The 26,317-nt window shown below is 31.6% G+C and overlaps 1 protein-coding gene across 1 annotated transcript; it reads left to right on the forward strand.

Moving 5' to 3' along the window:
- Positions 1–2,939: 2,939 nt before the first annotated feature.
- On the forward strand, positions 2,940–7,059 carry LOC108455378 (receptor like protein 21-like). The gene is made up of 9 exons (XM_017753944.2): positions 2,940–3,031; positions 3,347–3,528; positions 3,876–4,031; positions 4,144–4,227; positions 4,315–4,467; positions 4,573–4,722; positions 4,825–4,959; positions 5,741–5,820; positions 6,049–7,059. Exons 1-9 carry the CDS (start codon positions 2,940–2,942, stop codon positions 7,057–7,059), a joined length of 2,043 nt encoding a protein of 680 aa, XP_017609433.2.
- Positions 7,060–26,317: the final 19,258 nt, after the last annotated feature.

A 26,317-nucleotide genomic window follows, 5' to 3' on the forward strand; every position in this document is an offset into this window, starting at 1 on the left:
CATATAGGCTTTTCCAAACGTAAAGCAATCGTATACAAGATTCCAATCTTGAGTGATGGCGAAACAAATTCTCGTCTATTCCCAAGTCAAGCAAATCTTGCAAGTCCCCATGGTTGTTGTAGAACAACCGCTGGCTTCGCTACCCCATTGATCCCATATTTCCTTTAACTCATGCTGATTATCCTGTGTGATACTGAATGTAGTCGACACTCGACACATATCCCATGGCTAGACTATTTTCCTTTACTAACTAAGTTTGCTCTGACTATATATAGACGCTAGCGTTGTCTTTCACTCTATCAAGAAGTCCGTTCTCCATAATAAAACTCTCTAACTTAGAAACTGACCGAAAATCGATACCTTTTAAATGCGAAATGATATGCAACAAAAGAAAGGAGATAGTTAGTATCACATGATAACAATAAACTCAAAAATAACCTGCAAGGGTAATAATTACGGTATAATTCTATCTAGGTTGAGCTCTTACGGTCCTTCTATATGTGGTTTAGTTCTAAAGTTGAGGTACCTGAACCAACAGATTCCTCGATCCTCATCCATTATAGGCTCATTTGAATCGAGTTCAGTTCAGGGGGACACATTTCCCTAAGGCTACACGGAGATGAAAATCTCACGAAACCATAGGTACGGATGTATCCCGAAAGTGATCCACTATCCTGCACGGAGGCGAAAACCTCACGAAGGCGTAGCTTCTCACTCCCACTTAAGGGTGTGACCACAACGGTCATGCAAATGCAATACGTATTAGAATATAGCAACACATGCAAGAACACAAACACATGTAATGCAAAGAAGATTAATTTTTAAAATTTTTAATTTCCGACATTAAGACAAGAGATAATCAATTACACGGCTTGACTCTCTTATTAGTCCCCAGTGGAGTCGCCAAGCTGTCGAAACCATTTTTAAATCGAGTTTTGGAAAATGGGAATCGATTTTAAAAAACGAAAACGGGAGTCGCCACCAATCTTTTTAGGTGTGATTGGATCACCTTTAAAACATTTTGTTTTAAAATCATTAGTTTTGGTCCACGGAATAAAAGAATGGGTTCGGGAGTCGGTTACGTACGAGGAAGGATTAGCACCCTCGTAACGCCCAAAAATTGGTACCTAATTGATTATCAAATGTCTTTAATGTCGAAAATTTAAAAATTTTTAAGATATAATCCTCTTTAAAATACTTTGATTTTGAAAATTTGGGTTCACTCGTATCAAAACATTGACATTAAGTTAACCTTTTGGAAATTCCTATCTCGAAACGACAAATCGCCACATCCAATAAGTTAGGACACAACGCTTTGAAATTCCAAGACAGTTGCTCGTATTTTGAAAATCTTAAAAACTTAGAAGGGTACTTGACTATTCGAACTCAACGAGAAAAGTTGCAACCCAATAAGTTAGGGCACTACTTTTTTCGAAATTTCCAAACACCAAGTATTGCCTTTATTTTTTTTTGAAAATTTTAGAGCTTTGTCTCTTTAAAGATGATGCGTGGAAAATCGTATTACATTATAAATCATAATAATATATTATTGTTCTAAGTAAAAAATGAATATTATGATATAAAGAATAATACATACGAAGCAAAAAAATGCAAACAAAGATATATGCATAACATGTATTGAAAATGAATAAACAAAGTATATGAACACACGAAATAATACTTAAATGATGCCCGATATATATAAAACACAAACCAAATAATGTATGATATACTGAATAAAAGAAATATAGTGCATATTACAATAAAATAAACTTAACACATACATGATACATACAATATAAAACATGAAAAGAAACTAATATACAAAAAAAAAGTAATTAATTGCTAACAAAATATACATACAATTAAAAAACAAGACCTTTTATAACCATTTTAAAATGATATTTAATAGATAATATAATAAAAGAATAATAATTATATGATAATATATTGGTTTAGAAGTATGTAAAAGATTTCATAATATAACAACATTAATTTTAAAAGAAATAATATATAGTAAATAAATAATTAATTAATAAAAATATGTATACGAGTGTGGGTTAAAAATATGATTTAATAATAATGCTTTACATTTTAAAATAATAATATAATAATATAATTTGCGATACATGATATAAAAACAATAAATAATATGAAAATAGAACATAATAAAGATTATATAATAAAATGTAATATAACATATAAGAAAAATAATAGATATAAAGTAACATATAAAACGATATATATATATGTATAGATAATTAATAAATATAATATATGTGAAAACATAATAAAATATAAAAGATGTAAAATAATAATTTAAGGAAAATAATATATATAATAAGTAATAACAATATAATTAAAAATAACACTCATAAAAATAATTCTTATAATATGTAATATAAAAGTAAAATTAAAATAAATAAATAATACAATATATATATATAGAATAATATAATAAATATAGGACTAAATTTGATGTTTAACAAAATTATAGGACAAATTCACAAAGCTAAAACTGAATTAAGACCCAATTTGAAACATTCGCGAAATCAAGGGAGTCATTAGGCAAATAGCCCTATTCCCAAAACGTCACCGTTTCCCCTAATACGATTGTAAATCATTGGGAGGGTCGAATTGAAACAGAATTAAAATGTTAATACCAAATAAACAAATAAATAAGATGAAATTAAAAGTGTAAAAATTGCGAGAGGACCAATTGGGCAATTAACCCAATTTTAAAAAATGCGCGGATCCTCCCCGGGTAATCGGGTCAACACACGGATCCTGGGGGTCGCAGAACGACGCCGTTTTGCAAAGGCTATAAAAGCCAATTTCTCAGCCTTAAAATCATTTGAAGTCGTTTTTAGAAAAAAAAATGAAAATTCTCTCTGAAAGAGAGAAAGGAGAGAGGCTCGGGCTCGCCGCCTCGCCGCCTCATGGCTGATCACGCTACCACGCGCCGCCCCTGGGACCACCGTACACGGTGGTTAGGGTTTAAAAACCCTTCCTTTCCCTCGTCATTTATCAGGTAAACCCCTTCTTTTTATTTTTGTAGGCTAGATTTTGCTAGAATAGTACAAACATATATGCTACGCGAAGAAATATGCGGTTCAATCACCTTTTCTTTGAAACTGCTTGTATTTTCTTTTATTTCTGTATGAGTATCTGTGTCTGTGTGTCCTTGTTACAAGAGTTACAAAGGGCTTTTTATAGCCTATGAATTTGTTACATAAGGAAAGAAATCTCTGATTCTTATTGTATCTTTGACTGATGTGCTACGATTTCCTTGCCATTTTCCATTCTGCTTTTTCGCTTTTTTGCTGTTTGTTTCCTTTTCTTGCAGGCAATCGAGCGAGGGATCCGGCAGTGACCATGCCGGTGTAGACGCGTGCACTGATCACGGCGCTGATGGAGGGTTGCTGAACCATCGTGAACGACGAGCAGTCGCCTCCATTGAAACTGCTTCTGGAAGCTTCTGCTTGCGGCGCGAGGGGAAAGGCAGAAACCCTAGGGTTTCCTGCCTTGGTGAAACAAGCTGGACCAATTGGGCCTTTTGAATTTGGGCTAGCTAATTTTAATTGGGTCGCGGGCGTTTGTGGGTATGCTGGGTAGTTTGGGCCCGAAAATGTAACGGGCTATTTGGCTATTGGGTCCGTGTGTTTGGGCTTTTGTAAAAAGACTTTTATGGACTGTTTAAATAAATAAATATTTAATTATTTATCTATTAACTTTTAGTTTTAATAATCCGGGCAAATTTTGGTGATTACAGTACGTGTTGATATGTTTTACTTTGTCATATTATTACATATACATACCAATATCTCATTTAATATTTCATTAGAGATAAATTTGCTTATCTAAATGCTTTGTAGATGGTGAGAGACCACTTAACTTGACCAATTTAGAAGAGCTTAATTTGAATTCCAACTCCTTCACAAACAGTTTATTAGCACAGCTTAGTGGGTTTTCCAATCTAAAGTCATTGAGGATAAGGAATAACCAGCTTAAAGGATCAATAAATATTAAAGGTGAAATTACTTAATATATTCAATCTTCCTTTAAACGAAACAAAATAATTTTTGAGTTATTGCATTTGTTCTGTGTAATTTAATTTTAAATTTTATTTGTTGATCTTCACAGAATTATTAGATTCTTTGAGCAACTTAGAGAAGCTAGACATAAGCAAGAATGAGGTGAAGGAATTTGTGCCCATAAAGAATAAAGGTATATGTATCAACTAAGGAAAGTCTTACTAATTACTTGCCATTAGATATTTGGTGAACTGATGCCAACCACTAATTTGGCTATCAGAAAATAGAAGTTTGGGAAAGCTAAAGATTGCTACATTAGACTATGTGTTCACAGTTGGAACTACTTCTCTAATACCGCTTCTGGAGACATTCTCATCTATTAAGACCTTATCTTTGAGAGGCAATTACTTCAATGACACATTTTCTACTCAAGGTATAATATTTATGTATGTGAATATATAATTTTATAATTTGATTCCATTTAAAAATATTATTTACTTAAAATCAATCATTTAAATAACTCTTATACATTGTAAAGATCAATTGCATGTGTCGAGCAAAATAGAGGGATTAGTGCTAGATCGATCATCTCTCAACAACAACATTCTTCAAAGCATTGGTGTATTGGATTCTCTTAAATTTTCGTCTTTGAGAGGTTGTGGGCTATCCGGGACATTACCTGCGCAAGGTAAATTAATAATTATGACATAATAATTTAGAAAACCTCTTGATTAACTATTTTTTTATCCTCTTAGAATATTGAAGTAACTTGCACAAATTTATTTTACAGGGTGGTGTGATTTACAAAAGCTTGAGCTGTTGGATCTTAGTGAAAATGCTCTTGAGGGAACACTCCCTTCATGTTTGGCTAACTTGTCATCTCTTCATTATTTGGATATTTCCGATAATCAATTCACCGGGAAAGGTGCCTCCACTGCTTTAGCCAATCTCACTTTGCTTAGATCCATTTTTCTTTCACGAAACCTATTCGAAGTTCCATCCATTTTCATATCATTTGCCAACCACTCACACCTCAAAGTCCTCTTCGGCAGTCAAAACAAGTTAGTCAAAGAGCCTACCATTCAAACATGGGTCCCAAAGTTCCAACTAAATGCCTTCCATTTGTCGAATTGCAAAACAAAGGAACTCCACATTGAAATTCCAAAATTCCTCTATTACCAAAATGACTTGAGTGTGGTTGATCTTTCATATAATAATTTTGGAGGGAAGATTCCTTTTTGGTTGTTGGAGAACAATACAAGATGGATGAATTTTTAATAAAGGGTAACTCTTTTATGGGCCATCTCAATCTTCCATTTCATCCGAGTCCAAACACGTCAGTTGTTGACATATCTGACAACAAAATACAAGGTCCAATTCCAGCAAACATTTGTTCAATCTTTCCACAACTATTTGGGTTAAACCTATCAGGAAATTTCCTTCAAGGTAATATTCCTCCTTGTTTGGGTACTAGAGAATTATTACTAGATCTATCACATAATCAGCTATCAGGAGGAATACCAGAAATGTTAGCTCAAAGTGACTCGTTGAGGTTTCTTAGGCTATCAAATAATCATCTAAGTGGAAAGATAACCCCAACTATCTTTCGCTCATCTTTATTAGAATTGTTGTATTTAGATGGCAATAACTTTGATGGAAATATACCTAGCATTGATATCTCAACTACCCTTGGTACTCTCTTAAAGATGTGGATTTAAGTAACAACAATTTGTCTGGAGAACTCCCAAAATGGGTATGGAATGTGTCAAATTTAAAAGCATTGGCAGTATCCAACAATCAGCTCAAAGGTCTCATTCCAATAGAATTGTGCTATTTGGATTCTCTCAATATTTTGGACCTCTCAAAAAATAATTTTTCTGGCCCTATACCATCTTGCTTCAATGCACAATCTATCAAACATCTCCATTTGAGAAAAAATAGATTAAGTGGAACCTTGACAAATGCATTCTTTAATAGCTCTTCCTTGGTGACTTTAGATCTTAGTGAAAACTAGTTGACTGGGGAAATTCCATACTGGATTGGAACTCTTTCGGCTTTAAGTGTCCTCCTTCTAAAAGCCAATTATTTTATTGGAGAAATTCCCATTGAGATATGTAAACTGTATTCGTTAAGCATCATTGATATTTCTCAAAACAAGCTTTCTAGTTCGATACCTTCTTGTTTAAGTCATTTAACTCTTGAGCCAAATGATGAAAAATCTTCAACAAAGACCTATAAGGAGGAATTTTTAGGAACTATAAAAGGAGCTAATTACTTTGGAATATCCGAAATTGAGTGGTCCACATTAAAAAGAGCTGAATTCGATGAATATCTCTTTATTGAGAATCAGATGCAAGAAAAGGTAGTCTATACAACAAAGAGAGCATCTTACACATACAAAGGGAACATTCTTAAGTACATGTCTGGAATTGATTTATCATGTAATAGATTAACAGGTGAAATCCCCACAGATATTGGAAATTTGAGTGAAATTCTATCACTAAACTTGTCACACAATAATTTGACTGGACATATACCGTCGACATTCTCAAAGCTCAAGCAAATTGAGAGTCTGGACCTTTCTCACAACAACCTAATCGGAAGAATCCCTACTCAATTGACGGAGTTGTATACCTTAGCAGTCTTCAATGTGTCATATAACAACTTGTCAGGGAGTATTCCATCTCCGAAAGCTCAATTTGGAACCTTTGATGAAAGCAGTTATGTGGAGAATCCTTTTCTATGTGGGCCTCCCCTAAATAAAAATTGCAGCGACCTTGATTCACCCTCGACAGCAGCACCAAATACCTCAAACAATGAAGAAGAATGTGGTTTGATGGACAAGTATGTTTTTTGGGTGTTTGTTTCTTATGTAATTGTGTTACTGGTTATTGTTCTCATCCTGTATATAAATCCTTATTGGCGACAAGCATGGTTTTCTTTTGTTGAACACTGCATCAAGACCTGCCAGTATTTTATTGAGGACAATCTTCTGCGATTTCCCATCTTCAAAAGAAGTGGGTAGCCTTCTGCTTTGGTGGTTTACATTTGTATGTAATTGTCTTTCAAAGTTTGTTTGGGTTATTTGCTTTAAAGTTTTTAAAGGTAGAATGTAATATCTTTGTTATGTAATAATTCATAGTGTATTATGAGAAAACTATATATAATGTTATGCATTACCAATTAAAACATTTTATAATGCTTTACAATTTTCAGCGTTCTGGTAAACATATTGTAGCATATATATTAATAGATATATAATTTATATCTATCTATATTTTTGTAGTCCAACAAGCCATTGATGTTGTGGTAAAAATTTCATATTGTTTCAAACATTAGCATAAAGAAAGAGAGAAAAGATTATATGAAATTGTAGTTCCACATCCTTATTCCTTTAAAATAAGAGAATAATAAATTAAATTTTTCCTCCTGATTTTTTGCACTTTAGTTGGATTTGAATTTTTTTTCAAGAGGAAAAAACTGAAAATCAAGAGGAAAAATCTGATTTATCTCATATTGGAAAGGGATAAGGATGACGTGAAATTACAATTTCATACAATCCCTTCCCAAAGAATAATCTTTTTCCACTAAATCATAAGCTCAAATATATATATATATATATATATATAAGTCCAAACTTCATATTAACTACTAAGTATGAATGACAAAAATAGTCTTTAAATTTTGAAATGATATAAATATTTTTAAATTAATAAAGTTATCATAAATAAATATGTAGTTCCATTATTTTATTTAAACTCAAATTAATAAATATTTAAAAGTGAGATCAAATGATATTTATCTAATTTGAAATTAATAAATTTGAATAATAATAAAATTGAAAGCCTCCAATCTCCCTATGTGTTGATATGTTTTATTTTATCATATTCTTACATATACATACCAACATCTCATTTAATATTCCATTAGTGATAAATCCGCTTATCTAAATGCTTTGTACATGGTGAGAGGCCACTTAATTTGACCAATTTAGAAGAGCTTAATTTGGATTCCAACTCCTTCACAACAACTTACTGACACAGCTTAGTAGGTTTTTCAATCTAAAGTCATTGAGGATAAGGAATAACCAACTTAAAGGATCAATAAATATCAAAGGTGAAATTACTTAAAATATTTAATCTTCCTTTAGATGAAACAAATTAATTGTTGAGTTATTGCATTTATTCTTTGTGATTTAATTTTAAATTTTATTTGTCGATCTTCATAGAATTATTTGAAGCTTTGAGCAACATAGAGGAGCTAACATGATCCGAAATGAGGTGAAGGAATCTGTGCCCATAAAGAATAAAGGTATATGTATCAATTAGGAAAGTCTTCCTAATTGCTTGCCATTAGATATCTAGTGAATGATGCCAACCACTAATTTGACTCTCAGAAAATGGAAGTTTGGGAAAGCTAAAGGTTGCTATATTAGAATATGTGTTCACCAATGAAACTACTTCTCTAATACAAATTTTGTAGACATTCTTATATGTTAAAACCTTATATTTGAGAGGCAATTACTTCAACGACACCTTTTCTACTCAAGGTATAATATGTATGTGTGTGTATATATAGTTTTATAATTTGGTTCCATTTAAAAATATTATTATAACACCCTAAAATTTGAGGTTAGAAATTTTGAGATATGTGTTTAGGGTCAGTGAGTAGTTTGAATTTATATGAGGGCTAAATTAGGAGATTATTATTATAATTGGAATTAGTCTCAAATGGTGTAGAAAAATGGAAAGCTCAAGCCAAGTCCGGCGAAGTTCAAGACAATGCATGAGATAGAAGCTTGAAGAAGCTTTATTTGACTTAGAAATAATATCTGGAAATTTTGTTAAAATGCTTTGGTAAGAATGAAAAATCAAAACCTTTTAATACTTTCTTTGCTTTTCATTTCAAGCGTAATGTTTCTATATTGCCAAAAAATAATGTAGAATGAGAATACATATTAAATATATCATATGAAAATGTTGTCGCTAACTTAATGTATGCTATGGTACGTACAAGATTTGACATTTCACAAAGAATTGGAATTGTGAGCAGAGATATGCATGATTCAGGAAATGAGCATCAGCAAGCTATGAAATGGATTTTGCAATATATCCATAATACAATGGATATTTGATTGATTTTTTAGTAGGACGATATGATTCAAGCTATGCTAGTGATCTAGACAAACAATGATCGACTACTAGTTATGTGTTTACTCTTGCAAAGGAGCCAGTTAGTTGGAAGTCTACTTTACAGTCAGTAGTTGTCTTATTTACTACAGAAGCAGAGTATATGGCAATCATAGAGGCTGTAAAAGAGACAATTTAGTTTCAAGGGTTGCTTGGTGAATTGGAAATTAAGCAGAAGTGCGGCAAAGTACATTGTAATAGTAGAATAAAGATCCAGAAAACTTCTACCACTAAGAATCCTATCGATATGATGACTACGATTGTGAATGTGGTTAAGTTCCAACTATGTTTGGACTTAATCATTGTTAAAACTTGAAGGTTGAAATTTGAAGATACTATCAAATATTGTTTTGCAATGTGAAGATTTATTAAAATAGTAAAATCCCACATCTGAAAAATGCAAGGTTATGGAGAGTTTATACTATTATAAAAGGGGTTGTTTTCCACAATTTTTGTCATTTTCTAACAATTAAACTTTCTAGTTACTTTCTTACTCTATTAACACATCACCTTCATAAAATTTTACCTTTCCATATGAAAAGTGACTACAAATTTTTAATATCCATAAGGATGATTTTTAAAGTTGAATTTACATGAGGGTTAAATTAGGAGATTATTACTATAAATGAAATTAGTCTCAAATGGTGTTGAAAAATGGAAAGCTCAAGTTCATTATTATGCTAAAAGTAGAACATTAATAAGAGAAATAAAATAAAATTATGGTTAAAAACTGTCAAGTAATTCTTACTCACCACCATGCATACTTTGTGTCAAAACTATTTTTTAAAGGGTGTCGACTTATTTTAAAAATGAAAATGGGAGTCGCCACCAATCCTTTTTGATGAGGTGTGATTGGGTCACCTCGTAAACTGCTTGTTTTTAATAAACTGTTTTGATTTATTAAAACAACGCTTTTTGGTCTACGAAATTCAAGAAAACGGGTTCGGGAGTCGATTACTTATGAGGAAGGATTAGCACCCTCGTAACGCCCAAAACTGGTACCTGATTGATTAATGTCCTAATGCCGAATGTTGAAAATTTGAAAAGAATTAAAATACAATCCATTTTTATTAATGCTCATTTTAAAAAATGCTTGAATTAAATTAAAACGAGCATAAAGGTCCTCTAGTCCCGATATAACAAAATGTCACATCCCGTAAGTTAGGATGCGAATATTGAATCCTCGGGAATAAGTTTGCCTTTAATTTTCATTGCAAATGTGTATATTTTGAAATCTAAAAGGATATTTAGCTATTGGCTTAACAATAAAATCGAAACCCTATAAGTTAGGATACGATTTCTTGAATTCCCGAAACGCGAAATATTGCCTTATTTTGAAGATTTTCTTTTTGAATAATAACGAGTGTGACACTTCGCAATGTGAGTTTGTTTGGAGTCAAATGAAACCATCTATATTGGATAAATACATTTGAGCTTAATACATGATGTGATTTAAACTAGATAAAACAAAAATATATCATAGACCATGGAATAATAAAACACGAATTAAATGTGAGGTTAATGAATGTCAACAATATGAAGATGTTAAATAAATAATTTCAATAACATGTAATGACAATATTCACACGATGCACATCATTTTAATATCAACATTAACAAACATAAAAATGAAATAATAATATAAAACAATTTAAAACAAATAATAAGATAATTTTAAATAAATAGTATATATATAAGGTTTAGAATAAAACAATTCAAACTAACATATAAAATGTTTAAAATAAAATAAATTTACAATAAATAATATATAAAATGTGTATAAAAAGTTTAATATAAATAATACATGAAATCTTAAAATAAATAATAATAAAAAGTATTTGAAAGTAACTTACATATAAAATAGTATAACTAAATAACATATAGAAGTTTAAAATAGATCATATATGTATATATATATATATATATAAGTTTAAAGTAAATAATATATAAAAAATATTTAAAATAAATAATATGTAAAAGCAGTTTAAAATAACTAATGCAAAAATAAAAATAAAAATATCTTAAAACAACCTACAATAAAATAATTTGAAATGAATATTATAAAGCAATTTTAAATAAATAATACATAAAATAGTTTAAAAGAACTAATATGTAAAAATACCTAAAATAAATAATATATAAAATTGTTTAAAATAATATATATATATATAAATAATAAATAAGCAAAATATATAAAACAGTTTAACATAAATAATTTAAAAGATGTCTAAGATAAATAATACAAAAGTTGATAATCAATATATAAAATATTTAAAATAAATAAAATAAATAAATTTGAAATATTAAATTTGTAAAGCCAATTTTAATATATAAAAATCCAAGATAAACAATGCATAACAAAATGAATAAATAAATAAAATAATAAAAGGACTAAAATCAAACCGATTAGGGACTAAATTGGAACAAAAATAAAATTAGAAGTAAAAACTATAACAAAATAAGAACGCAAAGGCGAAAATAAAAATGTGCGCAAGGTTTGGGGACCAAATGGGAAAAAAACCCGGTCTTTGGACACATGTCCGTCATCCAGCGTAGCCATCAGTCAGGGACCCGAATGAAAACCAAGCAAAAATTATGTGGTCCAATTTAAAAATAAAAGAAATATAAAAAAATGATTAAATTAAAAATATCAAAAATGTGGAAGGACTTGGGTTGTAAATAACCCATTTAATGGAAACACGCGGACCCCCTGAAGCGGGTCGGGTCGCACACGGGTCACCTTAAACGGCGTCATTTTGGCGCTGGTGACCTAGGTGCAAAACGACACCGTTTTATGCCTTCTATAAAAGCAATTTTTTTAACTTCATTTCTGCACTTCTTTTTTAAAGAGAAACAGGGAGTCCTTATTTTTTTTGTTCTCTCCCTTTCAAAACTCCCCCCTATCCGGCCTATAGGGCCGCTCGGTGGTCCAACGCAACCGCCAACCGATGATGGCTGTGATCGTTGTGTACGGCAGAGGAGCGCAACCCAGGTACGCCTTTTTTATTTTTTAGTCTATGTTTCTTTGTTAAAATAGATTTTTCAAAAGGAAAATCAATAAATAAAAAAACAAGATAAACAGAAAATTAAAGAAGAAAAAAAGAGAAAAAGAATAAAACTAAACCTTTTAAGCTTCGGTTCTATTTCTTTTTTGATTTTAGTGTGCGTAAAAAAAATTACAGAGGAATTGATGTGGCTCTTATAGCCGAAATTACAACCCTTTGCTTCTGTCTTTTTGTTTCTTCTATTTGTCGTCTTTCGCTTGCGTGTTGCAGGTGGTTGTTAGAGAAGCGTGGAAGAGGCATGTGGAGGGGAGGCGCGCGAGGTGGCCAGGGGTAGGCCTAGCATGCGGTAGCCGAAGGGTTAAAGGGCTAGGTTTTTTCTTTTCTTTGCTGATAGTGTTTGCTTTTGTGGGCTAGGGTTTTAATTTGGGCATGTAATTGGGTTTGGGTTATTATGTAATGGGTTGTTGTTTGATTTGTGAATTGGGCCCTGATATTCGTAAAAATGGACTGCAAATTTTGGATTTTTATTATTTATTTGGTGGGTTTATTTTTGTTTTATTGACCTGGGCCAAAATTGGCTATTATAGCTACCCCTCTTTGCTCATTATCGTGTAACGAGAATGGAGCAAAGACTTCAAAAGGACCAATTTTGCCTAGTCTCGCTGACTTCTTTGGTGCTTCTGTTGTTCGAGTAGCCTCATTCCATCCCATTGCATCTTCAACGGTATAAGAAATGGTGCTTCGACCCGCTCCAATGCAATTTCAAGGAGAAGAGACTTGTAGCTTCAATCTACTCCACTGCAACTTCAGTGATATGAGGCTCGTATTTTCAATCTTCTTCCCTGCAACTTTAGGAAAATAAGATTTGCTATCTTCAGTCTACACATTTGCAACTTCAGGGAGATAAGGTTTGTGGCTTCAATCTGCTCCACTGCAACTTTAGGGAGATAAGATTTGCTATCTTCAACCTGCTCCATTAAAACTTCAAGGAGATAAGGTTAATGGCTTCCATTTGCTCTACTGCAACTTCAGGGAGATAAGATTCGCCATGATAGATTTGATCCGACCTACTGTAATTTCAGAGGTATAGGACTTGTAACTCGTAGCTTTAATATGTTCCACTACAACTTTAGGGAAACAAGATTTGTTATCTTTAGTCTGCCCCACTACAACTTCAGGGAGATAAGACTTGTAACTTCAACCTGGTCCATTGTAACTTCAGAGAGATAAGGTTCGTGGCTTTAATCTACTCCACTGAAACTTCAAGGAGATAAGATTTTCCATGATAAATTTGATATGCTCCACTACGACTTCAAGGAGATAAAATTTGCGGCTTCAATCTGCTCTACCGCAACTTCAGGGAGATAAGATTCGCCATGATAACTTCGATATGCTCCACTGAAACTTCAGGGAGATAAAATTTGTGATTTCTTTCATCCATCCCACTACAACTCAGGGATATAGGATTTGTATCATCTTCAATCCATCCCACTGCAACTCAGGGGTATAAGATTTGTATCATCTTCAATCTATGCCACTGCAACTCAGGGGTATAAGATTTGTATCATTGATCTATTACACCAATATTTGGGTAACATGACCTGTAGTATCCATTCCATGGATCTCTATTTATACTGAATTATTAGGATGTCATGATCAGAATGAATCAAATGCTCCTAACTAGATGTGTATGAATGATATTTGCATGAATACAGAAAGTCATGTTTTTTAGAATGATCCCCTTTTAGTGCTTGGGTTGACATTGCTCGTTGTTCATCAAGGTTTTATCACTGACGTACTATGCTGCTTTCTTGTTCAGCTGGATCTTTGACAGAAACCCCGAAGAAATAATCACAAATTGGGCTATTCTTTCCCAAATATTTCCAACTCTTGAATTTGGTTAGTTCAGAATAGTGGTCCTGTTTCAAGTCCTCATACTATCTAGAAAACCTTTCAGAGCAATATGCAAAACTCCTTTTGTTTGAATATTACTAGTCCATTAATCGTTATTTCAATGTAAAAATAATTGAAAAATATTGTAACAATGAACAGAACTCGAATTTATTGAGAGAAAAGCTTGAAATTAATAAATTAATCAAGATAGCAAATTTTGTTAATATACAAAATGAATAAGATGAAAATATGTGCCCCAGATATCGCAGCATGAGTTTCTCTGCACAAAACTTCTCGAGGACCCTTTTGAACTTGTTATGTGTTTCGAAGATCCAGAATGCTTTGTTGATGCCCCAACGTGTAGCATCCCTCCTAATTATTAATTTAGGCATAGCAAGACTACTGCATGCCCCACCTTTGATTAAAATTTGAATTGCCCATTCCTAGGTTTTCAACTCAAAACCCTTTTGGTCACAAGGAGCCCTTTTACGGGTTTTCGCCTTAGCCTCTCCCGTTTTTTTCATCTTTTTTTTTTAAAACAAAATATTTCTTGATTTCAACTCAAAGGATTAGGCAAGTCCTTGTTATCCCTTCTGGTCAATAATTAATGCTTTTTCAGATAAGGCCTTTTTTACCACACAAGGTCCTTCCCAATTTGGCATCCACTTTCTTTTGAAGTCCTTTTGTATGGGAAGGATCTTCTTTGATATCAGGTCTCCATCATGGATTTCTCTAGGGCGAACTCTTTTTGGTAAGCTCGCGTCATTTTTTTGGGTACATTTGACCATGACGGATAGCTTTTAACATTTTTCGTCAAATAGGGTTAGATCTATTCTACTTCATCCAAAAACTCAGAGAAAAGGAATCTCGAGTTCCATGGGCGAAACTGCCATAAACCAAAGAGAAATGCATTCCCCCGGTAGAGGTTTTGATCGATGTTTGACTTTTCATGCCAATCTTTGTAGGTCTCGGTCATTTTCCCTACGATCTTCTTAATGTTCTCTTTGGCTGCCTCGACTAACCATTCACTTTTGGGCGACACCGTGACATGTTGTGGTGTTTGATCTTGAACCGACTATAAACTTCTGACTCACATTGTGGTTTAAGTTCAGTGCATTGTCAGATACAATCCTTTCTGGCATTCCATATCGACATATAATCCTTTTTTCTTTTTTTTCTTTTTCCTCTCTCTCTTTTTTTTTTAATGCCGACTTTATGATTATTAGTATATGAAGCAGCTTCCACTCGCTTAGTGAAGTAATGGACAACTACACAGATGAATCGATACTTTTGGCGAGATCGACCCAATGACATCCATGCCCCATGCCCCACATAGAGGAAGGCCATGGATTTCACTAACTCTTTGTAAGGTAGGATCTATTTCTCATCTTGTTCTACCATCCTTAACAAACCAGGAGATAAACTACAGTATCGGTTATCTTCAAAGTCCTGAGGTTTCTATGCACACATATCTTGCTCAAAAGGAGGTTATGAGTCAATAGAAGTGCCGCTCATATCATTGATATCTAGAGACCCATTATAGGGACGAAGATAGATCAAAAGAACAAAAAAATCCAAGAATATTTATTTGTATAGTATGATTATGAATGAAATGAAAATAATCAAAGAATATTTGCTTGAAGTGAGAAACAAAAATGCATTTTATTGAAATAAAGATGTTGGACATAAGCCTATCTCACAAAAGGAAGCTTATTGCTCCTAAGCTTAGAGCAATAAGCGTGTTTTGGACATTACTCCGAATTAGCTCTAAAAAATATAGGGATCTCTTCCCCAATCCCATTGTTTAAAACACTCTCATGTATGTAAGGGCAAATGTCTGATAAATTCACTTCCCCGGCTCCCTCTTTGGATATAGCATTATCGTTCAGATTTTCTAAGATTCCTTTCGGGCCTTTGACTTGTTCAAGGAATTCCAACTCCTTATTAACCATTAGGCTCTGCACCAAAGCTTTGAATTCAGCGCAGTTCTGTATTTTATGACCTTCTTCGGCGTAGAACTCACAGTAGCTCCTCATCCCTTTTGATCTTTTCCCCCACTCTCAATTATCGCGTTTACCCCTAGGTCTGAATAATTGGGTAACGGATTCCCTGCCACATTAGATACTGATGGGTCGTCGAATTTTACGATGCCCATCTTGATGAATCTTTTAATTAACTTTTTAAATGTGGTGCAGTTCTCAATTGAGGGTCCTGTTATTCTCGCATGGTACTCGCATTGAGCATTCGCATCATACCATTTCGGGAATGGAGGTTGCACTGGTTCTGAGTAGAATGGGGATACCACATGCGCATCAAACAGATTCTGATACAGCTCCCTATACGTTATCGGGATGGGTGTGAACTGGAATCTTTCTATACTCGGTCTCGAGTTGGAGCCTTGCCTTGAAGTGCTTTGATAGCTCGTAATCACGGCCATTGACTGGGCTATAGTGACTGATCTGAAATACCCTTTGCCCACATTATTCATTTCATTTTCATTTTTCTTAGGGGTTGATCTTTTGGCGCTTTCTCCCGCGTCTATCTTCCCATTCCTTACCGCGTTTTCGATCATCTCGCCAGACGTTACCATATCTAAAAAGCTCATGGTAGCACTTCCCAACATATGGTTAATGAACGGGGCTTTCAAAGTGTTGATGAAAAGTATCGTGGTTTCTTTCTCCAAAAGAGATGGCTGGACTTGTATTGCCACCTCTCTCCATCTTTGGTCATATTGCCTGAAGCTCTCACTTTGCTTCTTTTCCATATTCTGCAGTGTGATTCTGTCGGGTGCCATGTCTATCACGTGGCTATATTGCTTCATGAAAGCCTGTGCCAAGTTCTTCCATGAGTAAAATTTTGGCACGGATCAGTTGGTTGTACCATTTGGCAGTTGACTTGATTAGACTGTCTTGGAAGCTGTAATAGCCCAAATTTTCCCGGGCCTATAATTAAATAAAACCCAAAAGTAAAAATAATAATAATAAATAAATGTTTATTTTATTATAGTCCATTTACAGGCCCAATCATATTAACCCAAAGCCTAGCAGACTAGTCCTACCCCTGACACACTAAACTAACCCAATAACCCGTTACACCCATGACCCAGCTAAACTACCCTATACCCGTAACCCAAAACTTAATTGGCCCAATTGGCCCAATCTATTCTTCAGTTTCGGGAAACACTAGCTAGGGTTAGCGCCGCAACTCCCAAGCCATACCAACCGTTAGAGAACATCGCGCTGCAAGCACCAAATCAATGCCTGGTCCAAGCCACCGTTATCGAGGCCTTCATCCCCACCGTGATTTTCGCAATCACCTACACACAAATGGAAAAGAAACAACATAACAGCACAAAAACAAGAAGAAACCAAAGGAAATCATTCTTACCAAATGTAAACAGTAACTATAAAGCCTAAGTGCTATCGTTGTAATAGGGGGGATCTTTTTTTTTGGAGAACAAGAAATAAAAAGGAACACACAAATATTCACAGAAGAAATAAGAAACAGTCGTTCATTTTCCAAGAGGTGATATTTTGTTTTTTTTTTTCATGTACATATACGGATCTATTTATTTACTTTCTGTTTTTTGCAAAAAACTGTTAAAAATCGAAAAGAAAAGAGTTACCTGTGTTTTACCCAGAAAAACGAAAGCTTTTAGCCTTTTAAACCGCCGTACTCGACGAGATTGTCGACAGCGCGTAGGCGCGTAGGGGACCCGATGATGGAGACACGACGGCGCTCCGAGGGTCTGCACTTAACTCTCTTTCAGAGAGTTTCCTCTCATTTTTTTAAGGCAAGTTTTCAAATAAATTTTCGGGCTAAAATTTGGCTTATATAGCCCCTGTAATACGACATCGTTTGGCTTAATTCAATAAGCATTTAAACGGCGTCGTTTCAAACGGAAGATCCGCGCATTGACCCGATTACCGGGGGAGGATCCGCGCGTTTTTGGAAAATGGGCAAATTGCCCGATTGATCCTTCCGTGATTTCTGTATTTCCAGTTTAATTTTATTTTATTTCTTAATTTAGCCCAAATATTCTATTCCTAATTCAATTTGACCCTCACGGTGATTTTAAATCAGTTCTGGAAAACGGTGTCGTTCATGGGATGAGGGCTAATTGCCCAATGAGTCTCCTGGTTTTAATCCGATTTCCAAATAAGCTTAAATTATATTATTTTTAAATTAACCCAAAATTTCCAATTACTTAAAATTTCAGTCCCTTAAATTTATTTATTTAAAATTTTATTATTTATTTAGTATATATATTAATATTTTATATTAAAATTGTATGTTATATTATTATTAAATAGGAAAATACATTTATTTCGTTATAATATGTATTATTATATCATTTTATATGGCATATATACTATTTACATTATATTAATTAAAATACTTCAAAAAAGAATATATGTATTTTAAATGTTAATTATGAATAAATTTTTATTCTATGTATGTATTTTTTTAATTCTATATATATATTATTTGTTTCACTATATTTATCTATCATATTATTATACATTTTATTTATAAATTTAGTATATACTATGTATTTTTCCTAAATGTATTAATTACTTTGCTACATTTTTATATGAAAATACTTATTAGATTATTATTATCTTATATATTCTTTAGATTATATCATATATTTTATTACATATATTATTATTGCTATACGATTTATATTATTATATATTTTTAGTTGTAAATTATATTATACATTATATTTCCTTATATTACCTTATTTCTATTACAAAGTATATATTATTACTTATTAATACATACTTCACTTTTTTTAAAAAAAATATAGCAATATCTAGTACATTATTTTTCTTACATACTAAGTTATTATGCTTTGAAATATAATCTATATATATGTATTCTTCATTTTAAAAGGGTTCTCTTTTACCATTTTTATATTATTCAATATGTTTTTAATTAGCTTTTTATATTTAATACATTTAATAGCTCATTTATTTTTAGATTCCCTTTTATTTAATATTGTCTAATATGTTAAATTTTATATATCATTTTGTTCTTTTTTTATATTCATATAAAATTAGTTAATTATGATAATTTAAATATGTTTGCATGAAATGTTGTTATGTATGTGTTATACAATTTATACTATTGAATTCACTATATTCCATGTTGTACTTTATATGTAATAATGCTATTTATGACCATGCATGAAATAATAACATATTAGATAATTTAGATCCTTGATCATCACCTTTACTATATTTGCATGAAATGATAAAGCATATATATATTGAAATTAGGTTATTTTAATTTCTTATAATATGTAAAACATATCATCTTTTAAACCAAAAGTCATATCTTATTTAATTAAAAAGGAACTTTTAAAAAAGGAGCAAGGCAATGTTTTGAATACTTAGAAATTCGAGAAATAGTGCCCTAACATACTGGGTTGCAATTTCTTATTTGTCTAATTATCCAAAATATCTTTTTAAATAAGTTTTACAAATCGCGAGATGATTTTAGTTACAAAAGATTAAAGATATCATGTCCAATCATGCTGGATGTGATGTTTGTACTCTTTTAAAAACAAATGAGTCTTGATTCTTTTCTCAAAACATCACGGTTTCAAGGAAATTTCATTTTTAATTTCTTTCAAATATCTTACATTAAGACAAAATTACTCAATTTGGTACCAATTGTGGGCGTTACGCGGGTGGTAATCCTTCCTCGTACGTAACCGACTCCCGAACCTATTTTCTCATAATTTCGTAGGCCAAAATGTTTTATGTAGTGATCCAATCACACTTTAAAAGATTGGTGGCGACTCCCATTTTCGTTTTTCAAAAGTCGATCCCCGTTTTTCAAACAACCCCTTTAAAAAATGGTTTCGACAGAAGCAGTGGATTAACAATTGATCATTATTGACGTATCCTGTCATCCTTCGACAGAACATAGTAATGTGAGCTTTTGGACAACTAGTCCCATTATACTTTTCAATTCTGGAGTCTTGAATTTCGGCGGGAGTACTAGATCTGGGACTAAACTCAAATCCTTGGCATCAACCTCGCAATGGTAATCAGCATTCTCCATTGCTTTGAGTTTTTCTTCCAACCACCTGTACCGATCTTCGAGTTGCTTTGGCAATTCCACCCTTACTTTTTCTATTTCTATCATTTCTTCAAAATCAGGAACTACAGGATTGGTTGGATTGTCCCCCGGATTGGAATCTAAGCCTGTCGGGTAGTTCATTGGTACCGAGGTACCGATCTAATATTGTTGGGGTCTGATAGTAATGGGTGCCCCTTGTGGACGCGCGTCTGGTTGAGCTTGGGTGTTTGTCAAGGTAAAGCCTGGAGGATAGGCAGAGTTTTCATTATCGTTCCCCGAGCTAACAGCAGTGCTCTTCCCTTTTTCACGTTCTCTAGCCAGCAATTGCGCCAACTGGCTTATCATACTATTTTGAGATTCTTGCATTTGTTCCCGTGGAAGTTTCATAAGTTATCAGTTTAGTCTTGAACCACTTCCGAAGCAAGTTTAGGCCCTCGTATGCTCGTAATAGGGACAATATGATTGAAATTGAAGAATTAATGAATGATTTGTGATATGTACTCTATTTGAATGTGTATTTGTTTTATAATTTCGGTAATGCTCTGTAACCCTATTCTGGCGTTGAATATGGGTGAGGGGTGTTACACATCCAATGCCATCATTTTTACCATATCATTTCATACTTAAACATACCATTTTAATGCCATTCACAAATCCATAACATCTTACCAAAACATACATATACATGTTGGAATTAACCTTCCTAAATATCAAACATTAGATAAGATTCAAACTACATTCCAAGCTAACACATATGAACACCTATGTACATGCCACATAACCGAACTTTAAAACGTTTGAAAGATGACCGAATCAAAAATAGGATAGTGTGAGCTTCAACTTTGATCCGACTTAACTTAACTAGTCAAATCAAAAAACAAGTCGAATTCTTAAGGACTAATAGATAATTTTGTCTTTTCCTCGGTTATCTTTGGTTTGGCTCAATTCCTGATCTAAACAATAATTCAATTGTAATACCCAGAAAATTTCTACAATAAGATATTATAATTGATATAGTAAAATAAGGAAATAAAGCGACAAAAAGGGAAATTTTGAGTTATGACAACATTGGGAAGTATATTATGATATCTTAATTTAGAAAATGACTAAATTATAAAATTGAAAAAAGTTTTGTTTCCTAAGAGTAAATACTCAAAACTTGAGGTGTTAAAGTGTAAATATGAAAAAGTTAAAGGACCAATAGTACAAATATTTTAAGGGTGGAATGATATAGAAACTAAGGAAAATGGATGAATTAGGACCAAATTGAATAGGTGAAGAATTATAAGGGACCAAATTACAATTTTACCAAATTAAATAATGACTTAAGGATGAAATTTTAAAAGATCATGAAGGGCAAAATGGTCAATTAGAAGGAGAGAGAAATCTAGAAGGTAATGATGATATTGATGATATTTTATAATTATTTAATTAGATAAATATTATTTTATTAATGAGATATTTTATTATTATTATTTTATTATTATTTCATTATTATTTTTATTATTTATTTAGTATAAAAGGAAATAAAGATGAAGAATTATCATCCTTCCTTTCCATGCATCAACGTAAGAACAAGAGAGAAAGAAAGAAAGTTTTACTTTTTTAACAATTTGGTCCTTCCACCAAAAATTCACCATTTTCACTTAGAAATCAAAAGAATTTCCATAGCCATCAAGAGAGAAAGATGACAAGGAGACTATAGAGAGCTAGAATATCAAGTTAGATTCAAGAAATAGAAATTGGAGGAGAGAGAAAATCAAGTTAAAGTTTGAATCAATAAGAAAAGGTAAGAACATCAAGATTTCAATATATTTTTAAGTTTGATATTATTGAAAAAGCATGAAATTGATGTTAATGTAGAGTTTTCCTATATAAGGTTTTATGTTCTTGATATATTAGTGAAGGAAAATAAAAGAATATTGTAGAGAAAAGAAATAAGGGTGTTACATCAATTCAATTTATCAATTCCCAAAAATTTTATAATATCCTACCGAATGCATGAATCAATCCAATTTTATTTTTCAAATGTCTCTAAAATTTTACATTTTATTCAATTTAGCCCCTAAAATCGAAATTGTAATATCTTTCAAATTTGAGTTTCGATTTCGAAACCGATCTCAGTTATATCCTTCTATAATCCTATATTATGTATAATTACAAAAATTTCACATCAATTTCGAAATCTATACACTTTAGTTCTTATGTTCAATAACTAGTAATTATAATTTACAATCTAATATTTTTCACTTCTAAACTTAAAATTTAACAATTTAATATCACTGCTTCAAGAATTTATCAATAGAAACTTTTATAAACTTTAACAATTTTACAAATTGGCACATGAACTAGCTAAATCAAGTTCCCACTACCTCAAAAATATAAAAATTACAAGGAAATGATTAAAATCAAAAGTTTGAGCTTACCAAACCCTTTTTTTTTTCTCTTTGCTCGTGAAGAAGTAGAAGAACATGAAAATGTATATATTTTTTATTAATATAACATTAATAGTTTAAAGGTGTTTAATGCAATTAACTCATTATTAATTAGTTATTCTTCTCAATTAAACATCGATTTAAAGAAATTTGCTTAGATTTCTCTGAAAGACATTAAAGAAATGATTGTATGAAAGAGAAATATTGTCCAATTGTAATAGTTTAATATCACATTAGTAATTTTATCCTAAAATTAGGGATGAAAATACTAATATGGCATTAAACTATTGAAAAAAGATACAGATAACATAATATCAGCGTTTCATATAATCATTTCCCAAAGACAACATTACACTAAAAAAAAATTATAAATCTCACTTAAAAAACCTTCCATTTTTTCACCTAGTTGTATGAACGGAGTTAGCAACTACTTTTGACTACAGAGCAAAAAAATAAATAAATAAATAGGCATGATTTTGATTGTTAAAATAAATTTCAAACCAAATCCATAAAATCAAGTTCCGTGATGATTCCAAATTCAACACAAGCTTGACGCTAAAGTAAAAACAGTTTTTCATCTACCGTAAGATTTCAAAAGGAAAACCGTGTATATTAGAGTATCAATTAAAGAAAGTTAGTTACTTGTTGACTAGCAGTTAGTCTGTTAAGGAAGCTACAATTCACTTTTAAACATGCATGTATCAGCTCCTCGTAAAGAGAATATTTCAAAAGGAAAACCGTGTATATTAGAGTATCAATTAAAGAAAGTTAGTTACTTGTTGACTAGCAGTTAGTCTGTTAAGGAAGCTACAATTCACTTTTAAACATGCATGTATCAGCTCCTCGTAAAGAGAATGAAGTTGTCTATGTTCATACAGATATACAATCTTTAGTATAATTCAACACGGTAAATATCAGTCTCTTATCCACAGATATACAGATATACAATCTTTGTTTGTCTTATCCCCATGTTCATCCCCCCAATATTTATCTACAAATGACATATATAAAGGTAACATAGATCATTAGTGTCAGATCATGGAAGCCAGTTCTACTGCTGTCAGAACCCACATTTTATGTCATTTGGTGGACCTTGTTATTGGACATATATAATTATTAATCTGCTATAATCCCAGCCTTAGATGTATGTCGACTGGTGTAGAATCAATTTAGTTAAAGACTAAACCCTATATTATGATGATGTAAATGTAAAATAAATTATTTCGTTTGAAATATAATTTATAAAATATTAAAATTATTTAAATTCGTTTAAGTTTATCCGACTTGAATCAATTTAAATTCGAGAAATTCTTAACTCAAAAAATTTTGCATTCAAAATAGGTCGAATCTAAACTAATCCTAACCTAAAAGTAATTCGAACCTAAAATAATTTGAACGCGAACCTAAATGTTGGGTATGGGACTATAGAACATTGTCATGTCTTACCTTTTCATTCTTTTAAAATATAATTACTAAGTCTTTTGGAATTTTTATATAAATATTCAAGATTCATGGTATAATTTAATTTGACTCGATTTTATTTTCGGTTTTTATATTAATTTTTAATTTTAAATTGATTTTATAAAATAAATTTTATTTTATGATTTTTAAATATTATTTGATAAAATTTTAAAATTTATAAATATTTTAAAAATACAATAACTTTTCAAGATATTTAATTTTTTATTATTTTAAATATAAAATATTTATTTTAAGGTTTAATAATATTAAAATTTTCTTTTACGAATATAATAATATTTTTATGTGTTGTAGAAAATGAGGATACATTAATAAGCCATTAGAATGCATTTATTATAATATTATGATATATTTATCTATTTAATTTTGTACATATTACATTATGCTATTAATATTAATTTCCAAACATAAATTTGATTATTGGATGCAAATCTATGCGTTTTATTGTAATTTTATTTTATTTTTATATTGATGGAATTTGTAATTAATAATCCCCATGATATAAAATTCAAGAAAATGGGATCCCAAAAGGCTGCTAAGTGACAACATTGGCTTCCACATAATCAGTTGTTACATAAGTTTGAAAAAGCCACGTCAGTGGGAAAGGGGTAATCATTCTGGTCATCACTCATCACCGACCAAATACCAAACCCCAATAGATGATCGACGCTTGTTGCCCACGTGTCCTACTCATGTTAGACTTGTATAAGACTGAAAACATATTTGCTCCTTTGCGTTAAAACTAAGCTACCTCATTAAAACTATTTCGAGTCTAAACTAATTCGAAACTTAAAAGTAATTCAAACCTAACAATCTAGGTCCGTTGTCACGTCTTACTTTTTCATTCTTTTAAAATATAATTACTAAGTCCTTTGGAATTTTTATATAAATATTCAAAATTCATGGTATAATTTGGTTGGACTCGATTTTATTTTTGATTTATTATATTAAAATTTTTAAAATTTTTAAATTTATTTTATAAAATAAATTTTATTTTATATTTTTAATATTATTTGATAAAATTTTGATAATTTATAAATATTTTTAAAAACAATAATTTTTTTACCATTTTAAATGCAAAACATTTATTTTATATTATAAAAAATAAATAAATTGAATTCGATTTGGTTTCGAGTAATCAAGGTTTTTAAATTTACATTTCATAAACTGTCAAATACTTCGATTTAAATCGTTGTTCAGTTTTTCTTGTTCAGTATTGTTTATGGTTATCCCTCTTAACAATATCATATCAAGGTTTAAATTTACGTTCTCTTATTAAAAATATAATGTGTCTTACCATTGCACTAGCACTTGTCATATATTAAGCATTTGATTGAGTTATATCATGTGTCAGCCAAAATCAACTTAGGGTGAGTTTGAATGGACGGTGCAATACGTTTAACTTATTTTTTGTCTTATGCTACAATGTCGTAACAGTATTTAATCTCTTCACCACCAATATTTTTATACTAGCCGCAGATAAACACACCGACCATCTAAACCTATCTCAAAGCAGAAAATATTAATACGAGAATATTTTTTTATATTTTAATAAAATAATGGGTAAGATACATTTTAAAAATTCAACTTAATCGCTTAGCTCATGTCATGACTTCATCCCTAAGCTTAGTGCTTTTCCCTCTATATATCCTATACAATGCATATTGCTTACCACAAATCGATTTTTCTGGTCTGATGAAAACTTAATATGAGAATATTTTTATTTTTTATATTTTAATATGAAAACTTAATACGAGAATATTTTTATTTTTTATATTTTAATAAAATAATGGGTAAGATACATTTTCAAAATTCAACTTAATCACTTAGCTCATGTCATGACTTCATCCCTAAGCTTAGTGCTTTTCCCTCTATATATCCTATACCATGCATATTGCTTACCACAAATCAATTTTTCTGGTCTGATGAAAACCGAGGTGCTCGAAATGGAGGAAAGAAAAGGAAAGCGAAATGTTATGTGCGGCTCTCTCAACCTGGGTGTTCTCCCACTAGATTGTATCACCCTCATTATTTCCTTGACCTCCCCTCGAGATGCCTGTAGATTGTCGCTTGTTTCAACTGCTTTAAATTCGGCTGCTGAATTCGATGCTGTTTGGGAAAGTTTCTTGCCATTCCAATACCAGGCATTGACAACAGCGGCTTCCACATAATTAGTTGTTACATAGGTC

Source organism: Gossypium arboreum, chromosome 4 (genome assembly GCF_025698485.1).
Source record: "Gossypium arboreum isolate Shixiya-1 chromosome 4, ASM2569848v2, whole genome shotgun sequence".
NCBI lineage: Eukaryota > Viridiplantae > Streptophyta > Magnoliopsida > Malvales > Malvaceae > Gossypium > Gossypium arboreum.